At 40.0% G+C, this 7500-nt stretch overlaps 1 protein-coding gene across 11 annotated transcripts in view; it reads right to left on the reverse strand.

Annotated features, from left to right (window-relative positions):
- Positions 1-7500, reverse strand: part of ptprk (protein tyrosine phosphatase receptor type K) — a 148424-nt gene that overhangs the window by 24539 nt on the left and 116385 nt on the right. For 7 of the 11 annotated variants that reach the window (XM_053231646.1, XM_053231642.1, XM_053231641.1 and 4 more), the window contains 2 exons: positions 2011-2040; positions 1-82 (listed from right to left, as the gene is read on the reverse strand). The exon at positions 1-82 is cut by the window's left edge and continues 79 nt beyond it. In XM_053231646.1, coding sequence (XP_053087621.1) covers positions 1-82; positions 2011-2040 — 112 coding nt within the window. The remainder of the gene's footprint in view (positions 83-2010; positions 2041-7500) is intronic. The other 4 variants (XM_053231651.1, XM_053231649.1, XM_053231644.1 and 1 more) reach the window with 1 other exon arrangement.

Genomic DNA, 7500 nt, shown 5'->3' on the forward strand with positions numbered 1-7500 from the left:
ACTCCGGTCCATGGCGTTCACCATGTGCGTCATCTCCTGCCTCGCGTTTCCCGCCGCGTCCTTGCGCTTCTTAGCCAGTTTCCTGACAAATCGACCCCATTGGTTTTATTAATTTATTATTCTTTTTTAAAACAACAGCCATCGTGACACCAAAACACTTAACATGTCTCTCAGGACACAGCAGAAAGACACAGGAGAGAGAAGAGTGAACAGAAGGAGAGATCGTTAGCAAACGTTTGGGAAAAGCCAGTGGAAAAACGCCGTGTGAGCATGCTGAAGGTCCCGAAAGCGCGGGAGAGAACCTCTCCTTCCACAGTGTGGAGATAACGTAATCCTAACACCAGGACTTCAGCAGACGCTAATCGTTTATTTGGAGTTCGCAGTGGATAATTAAAAATTTATTATTGATACTGTGATTAATTTAGCCACGATCTCTTTTCTGATTGTATCGCAGGTCTCAGTACTTCCATTCACTACATTAACCAGTTCCGTGCTCATTTTCTTCCTATTTGTTGTAGGGTTTGTTGAGTTAAAGAGTAAAAGAAATAGTTTAACGAAAAACATCATTAAATGTACACGCCATCGGCCTTTAGCTTTATCACGAGTTCAAGCTTTTTAAAGAGATTCTGTTCCGCGAAAAGACCTTTAACAGTTTCTGCACAGAGACAAAACTGGGAACAGATTTATTTCATCATTCAAACAACTTCCAACTAGTTTTAGTAGGCGGAGTCAGGGGCGGGGCAAAACGTTACTAAAATTCCATAATGTTCCAAAGTTTGCTAAAGATTAGTTCATGTTTATATGACAGGAAGTCACACTTTGTCATAAACCGCATCTGAAACGTTTGTGTGACATCACTGAAGAATCAGACGTGGGTTTGAGGACCATATTTACGTTAAAATGTTATACATTAGCTAAATTACGCTAGTTTTAGACTGTACGATTTCAGCGGTTCATCGTCACGCTGTACGAGATGATTACAATAAAATCTGGGCTGTGTGATAACACGTGTTATAACTAAGATTATACGTTCTGCTTACGTCATCAATCAGCTTTTATCGTTATCGCTGCTACCGTATCCATAGTTTGCCGTCCTGCTATTGGTGGATTTTAGACGAGCGTCGTAGCAGCGCTCACACTCTGCGAATTTTAATCACAAATTTCTCACACTGATAGAACTTTATCGTCTTTGGTCGCAGTGGCAGTAAATCATGACACGTTCTAAGATCGCTGATCGCCAAACTCACGACGAAAGAATTCTTTTACGGCGTGCGATTTTCGTCTGAAATCCGAAATCGTACTGCGTGAAGCCGGCTTTAGCCTTGAAGTTCATTCTGAGTAAAGGGGGGACGTTGTGTACATTTGATTTTTTTTTTTTTTTTTTTACATTTGAGAAATTCAGAAAAATTAATATTGATAGTGATATAATCCTCCGTACCACTTTAGTACTAACGTTAACGATAAAACTTTAAGCTTTCGTCCTCATGATACGCCGTCGTAGTGATACACGGTCACAGCGCTAACAACAAATCCAGACTCGATGGTCACCAAATATTTAAACAAAACAAAACGAAACGAACATATATGAGTGCACCAGAGTGTGTGTGTGAAGGTATTAAGAGATGAATGGTAGGGGTGATAACCTGACACACACGTACACACACATGCACACGCGACAACAACGAAAGTCATAAAGAATGAAAGAAACCAAACAAAATAAAAAAGGAAATGAAACACAGACACAAATGCAGCATTCTTTTTTCAACTAACACAGCGCTCGGGTCATGGAGAGCACGGAGCATGTTGGAGCTGGGAAACATGGCAGCGTGGTTGTGGTTGGTCGGTTGGTCGGATGGTTGGTTGGTTTAAAAGCGAGTCACTTGAAAAAAGGATACTGCATCTTTAAAACACTAACAGAACTAACCGAGAGACAAAGACCAACAAGCCCTCGACTCGGCTTTAACCAGCCCCCTTTTTGTTTATTTTTTTTGTTTTGTTTTTTTTACTTACAGGTAATATGAGTAAGAATAGTAGGTCCTCCTGGCAAGCGAATGAGAAAAAACAGCAAACAGCACAAACAGAATGAAGAAAATAGAAAATAGGGGTCAATGCAAACACTCTTTTTTTTTTCCAACAGAAGCAGCAAATTGTGCCTTATTTTATTTGATTTGATTTTTCATTGTTTTGTTCTTATTAACAAACGCATGCGTGTTTTTCCCCCCAGACAATTTGCATGCAACCTGAAAAAAAATAGCAATAAAGAAAAAATATAAAAGAAAACATCATAACATGCAAAGCTGGCTTAATTCTTTTTGGAGACTATCATCAATCAGGCTCAGAGGTAACATGTGCCAATGTTCTTTATTTAAATATATATTTATATTCTCAAAATAGTGATAATACACTGGAACCTCGTGTGTCTACAATAACAATGCTGTGACTTAGAGCTGGGCGATATGACGATATGATCAACATCATGATAAATTATCTCCCAATACGTTATTCTGTGATATCATGATATCTTTTTGTCATTTATTTATGTTTATATGATTGTAAGCTGCTAATTTGATGTTAAAATTTTCTCCTTAATCTTTAAAAGTGCAAAAAAAAAAACTCCTTTCAGTGTTAAATATTACTTATGTAAATTTTTATTACACAATCGTAATTAATTTAATATAAATATAAGCTTATTTCATAAAAGGAAGTAATAAACTTATTATTGTAGATATGAAAGTTTTTTTAATGCATCGTTGCATTTTTTAATCTATTATTAGGAAACCTATACATCATGATACGCATCAAATATCGCAGAAATTTCTTGGTGAAATCGTGATGTGATATTTTCCTCATATCGCCCCGCCCGTATTTCCTACAACCGAAAATTGGCACATGCGTTAACGCGGGTATTTCTGATTACGTCCGTCCAATTCATGAATCTTTAATCCAAAAAAATAAATAAATAAACAGAACATATCGTGAATTATTCCCAAAAATAAAACGAAAAGAAACTGCAAATCAAACAAGTAAGCAGCAAATATCCTGAAAAAAACAACAACAACATAAAAACAATCATCACTGTGACCGCCATTTTAAAGATGCAGTATCTCTCAAAGGCCAAGCGTAAAGACATCAGACACCACTTCTGCACGGACACTCGGAAATCAAAGAGTTTTAGTCAAAGTGACAGAGCTCAAACTCTGGAAGACTAATTCTGAGAGTTCAGAGGAGAGCTCGTTCCTCAGAGACAGAACATTATCTCCTGCTCAGGATCGGAAAATGGAGGATAAAAGTGTTTCCTTTAGCACTTTAGTAGTAAATGATTCTGTGCCCAAGTTTGTGTCACTGTGTATACATGGGTGAACACCAGGGGGCAGTGTTGCTGCACACACGAAAAACAAACGCTTACAGGAGAACGAAATGTGTAATGGAGTAAAAACTGAGAGAAGATGACATGGGTGTAACGTTGTTTTGAAAAGAAACCTTAGCGGAAAGCATTTCTGAAAATGAGTATTTTCACTCGTTTGTTTTGAGAAGTATCGAGAATTCGTTTCTTTTTTTTTTTTAAATCTGCAATTCTAACAATCCGAGACTGCTTTCTGATTCTTGCTGCAAGAATTCGTTACTGACAGTCAATTACCGAAACAGAATAAAAGAAAGTAAAGCAGGCGATTCTGTAAGTGTTGTAATTATTCGCATGTGGGTTTTTGTAGTTTTTCTGTATTATATCACTGATTTATTTAATGTGATCATATCGCAAAAACACGAAACGCAGAAACTCGCGTGTGCTGTTCGTTTACAGTAGTGTGCAAAAGTCTGTGCAAAGAAATGCTGAAGTGCAAAAATAATGAAATTAAATGATTCTACATTAAAAAAATACACTATAAAGAGCAGTAATCAGTAATAAATGAAACAAAGTCAGTATTTAATGTGACGATCCTTCACTTTAAATAAATAAAGCAGTATCTGAGGTGCAGTGTGTGCAGTTTTATAAGGAAATGAGCTGGAAGTGTTACTGAGCATCTTGCAGAAGCAGCCACAGTTCTTCTGGAGACTTTGACTGTCGACTCGCTTCTTATTTCTGCAGCGAAACCCAGCAGCCTTCATTATATTTTTATCTGAAAAGTGTCTCTTATGGAATCTGCTGCTTTCTTTACTGACATACAAACATTTTTCTGGAACATTTCATTTTGTGCTGGAAAACTAATGTTTGGAGTTTAAAATGTTTTTGCACTGAATCAATAATGTAGAAGTCAGAAAATAAACATCTATAACAAAGTTTGTACTTAAAAAAATAGGGTGCCAAGACTTTTACACAGTACTGTATAGCTAAAGTTTTATCCTGTGTCGCTGTTAATTTGTGAATTAAAGGGAATATGTTGGGAATTTTGGCAATAGGCATAAACTAATAAGGATATGGGTTCGATTCCTGAAGCACATGATTAGTTTGGCTGATTAAATAGCTACGTTAGTCAGGTTACGTGTTTGTACGCTAGTCAGGTTACGTGTTTGTACGCTAGTCAGGTTACGTGCTTTGTACACTAGTCAGGTTACGTGTTTTGTACATTAGACAGGTTACGTGTTTGTACGCTAGTCAGGTTACGTGTTTGTACGCTAGTCAGGTTACGTGCTTTGTACACTAGTCAGGTTACGTGTTTTGTACGTTAGACAGTTTACGTGTTTGTACGCTAGTCAGGTTACGTGCTTTGTACGCTAGTCAGGTTACGTGCTTTGTACGCTAGTCAGGTTACGTGTTTGTACACTAGTCAGGTTACGTGTTTGTACGCTAGTCAGGTTACGTGTTTGTACGCTAGTCAGGTTACGTGTTTGTACGCTAGTCAGGTTACGTGTTTTGTACGTTAGACAGGTTACGTGTTTGTACGCTAGTCAGGTTACGTGCTTTGTACGCTAGTCAGGTTACGTGCTTTGTACGCTAGTCAGGTTACGTGTTTGTACACTAGTCAGGTTACGTGTTTGTACACTAGTCAGGTTACGTGTTTGTACGCTAGTCAGGTTACGTGTTTGTACATTAGTCAGGTTACGTGTTTGTACGCTAGTCAGGTTACGTGTTTGTACGCTAGTCAGGTTACGTGTTTGTACGCTAGTCAGGTTACGTGTTTGTACATTAGTCAGGTTACGTGTTTGTACGCTAGTCAGGTTACGTGTTTGTACGCTAGTCAGGTTACGTGTTTGTACACTAGTCAGGTTACGTGTTTGTACGCTAGTCAGGTTACGTGTTTGTACGCTAGTCAGGTTACGTGTTTGTACGCTAGTCAGGTTACGTGTTTGTACGCTAGTCAGGTTACGTGCTTTGTACGCTAGTCAGGTTACGTGTTTGTACGCTAGTCAGGTTACGTGCTTTGTACGCTAGTAAGGTTACGTGTTTGTACGCTAGTCAGGTTACGTGTTTGTACACTAGTCAGGTTACGTGCTTTGTACACTAGTCAGGTTACGTGTTTGTACGCTAGTCAGGTTACGTGCTTTGTACGCTAGTCAGGTTACGTGTTTGTACGCTAGTCAGGTTACGTGTTTGTACGCTAGTCAGGTTACGTGTTTGTACATTAGTCAGGTTACGTGTTTGTACGCTAGTCAGGTTACGTGTTTGTACACTAGTCAGGTTACGTGTTTGTACGCTAGTCAGGTTACGTGTTTGTACATTAGTCAGGTTACGTGTTTGTACGCTAGTCAGGTTACGTGTTTGTACGCTAGTCAGGTTACGTGTTTGTACGCTAGTCAGGTTACGTGTTTGTACACTAGTCAGGTTACGTGTTTGTACGCTAGTCAGGTTACGTGTTTGTACGCTAGTCAGGTTACGTGTTTGTACGCTAGTCAGGTTACGTGCTTTGTACGCTAGTCAGGTTACGTGTTTGTACGCTAGTCAGGTTACGTGCTTTGTACGCTAGTCAGGTTACGTGTTTGTACGCTAGTCAGGTTACGTGTTTGTACACTAGTCAGGTTACGTGCTTTGTACGCTAGTCAGGTTACGTGTTTGTACGCTAGTCAGGTTACGTGCTTTGTACGCTAGTCAGGTTACGTGTTTGTACGCTAGTCAGGTTACGTGTTTGTACGCTAGTCAGGTTACGTGTTTTGTACGTTAGACAGGTTACGTGTTTGTACACTAGTCAGGTTATGTGTTTGTACGCTAGTCAGGTTACGTGCTTTGTACGCTAGTCAGGTTACGTGTTTGTACACTAGTCAGGTTACGTGTTTGTACGCTAGTCAGGTTACGTGTTTGTACGCTAGTCAGGTTACATGTTTGTACGCTAGTCAGGTTACGTGTTTGTACGCTAGTCAGGTTACGTGTTTGTACGCTAGTCAGGTTACGTGCTTTGTACGTTAGTCAGGTTACGTGCTTTGTACGTTAGTCAGGTTACGTGTTTGTACGCTAGTCAGGTTATGTGCTTTGTACGTTAGTCAGGTTATGTGCTTTGTACGTTAGTCAGGTTATGCGCTTTGTACGTTAGTCAGGTTACGTGTTTGTACGTTAGTCAGGTTACGTGTTTGCACGCTAGTCAGGTTACGTGTTTGTACGTTAGTCAGGTTATGTGCTTTGTACGTTAGTCAGGTTATGTGCTTTGTACGCTAGTCAGGTTACGTGTTTGTACGCTAGTCAGGTTACGTGTTTGTACGCTAGTCAGGTTACGTGCTTTGTACGTTAGTCAGGTTACGTGTTTGTACGCTAGTCAGGTTACGTGTTTGTACGCTAGTCAGGTTACGTGTTTTGTACGTTAGACAGGTTACGTGTTTGTACACTAGTCAGGTTATGTGTTTGTACGCTAGTCAGGTTACGTGCTTTGTACGCTAGTCAGGTTACGTGTTTGTACACTAGTCAGGTTACGTGTTTGTACGCTAGTCAGGTTACGTGTTTGTACGCTAGTCAGGTTACGTGTTTGTACGCTAGTCAGGTTACGTGCTTTGTACGTTAGTCAGGTTACGTGTTTGTACGCTAGTCAGGTTACGTGCTTTGTACGTTAGTCAGGTTACGTGCTTTGTACGTTAGTCAGGTTACGTGTTTGTACGCTAGTCAGGTTATGTGCTTTGTACGTTAGTCAGGTTATGTGCTTTGTACGTTAGTCAGGTTATGCGCTTTGTACGTTAGTCAGGTTACGTGTTTGTACGTTAGTCAGGTTACGTGTTTGCACGCTAGTCAGGTTACGTGTTTGTACGTTAGTCAGGTTATGTGCTTTGTACGTTAGTCAGGTTATGTGCTTTGTACGCTAGTCAGGTTACGTGTTTGTACGCTAGTCAGGTTACGTGTTTGTACGCTAGTCAGGTTACGTGCTTTGTACGTTAGTCAGGTTACATGTATGTATGCTAGTCAGGTTATGTGCTTTGTAAGAATGAAGTCTAATATCGCAGGCGTGTTTTAACGTCGCAGGCGTGTTTTAACGTCGCAGGCGTGTTTTAACGTCGCAGGCTGTTATCCCAGGAAGAGAAGCTCCTGTTGGAACAGGCTTCTTCGGGAACATGCCGGAATAAACGGGAACATGTTGCACATTTGGG

The sequence above is a fragment of the Pangasianodon hypophthalmus genome, chromosome 30, assembly GCF_027358585.1.
Source record: "Pangasianodon hypophthalmus isolate fPanHyp1 chromosome 30, fPanHyp1.pri, whole genome shotgun sequence".
Lineage (NCBI taxonomy): Eukaryota > Metazoa > Chordata > Actinopteri > Siluriformes > Pangasiidae > Pangasianodon > Pangasianodon hypophthalmus.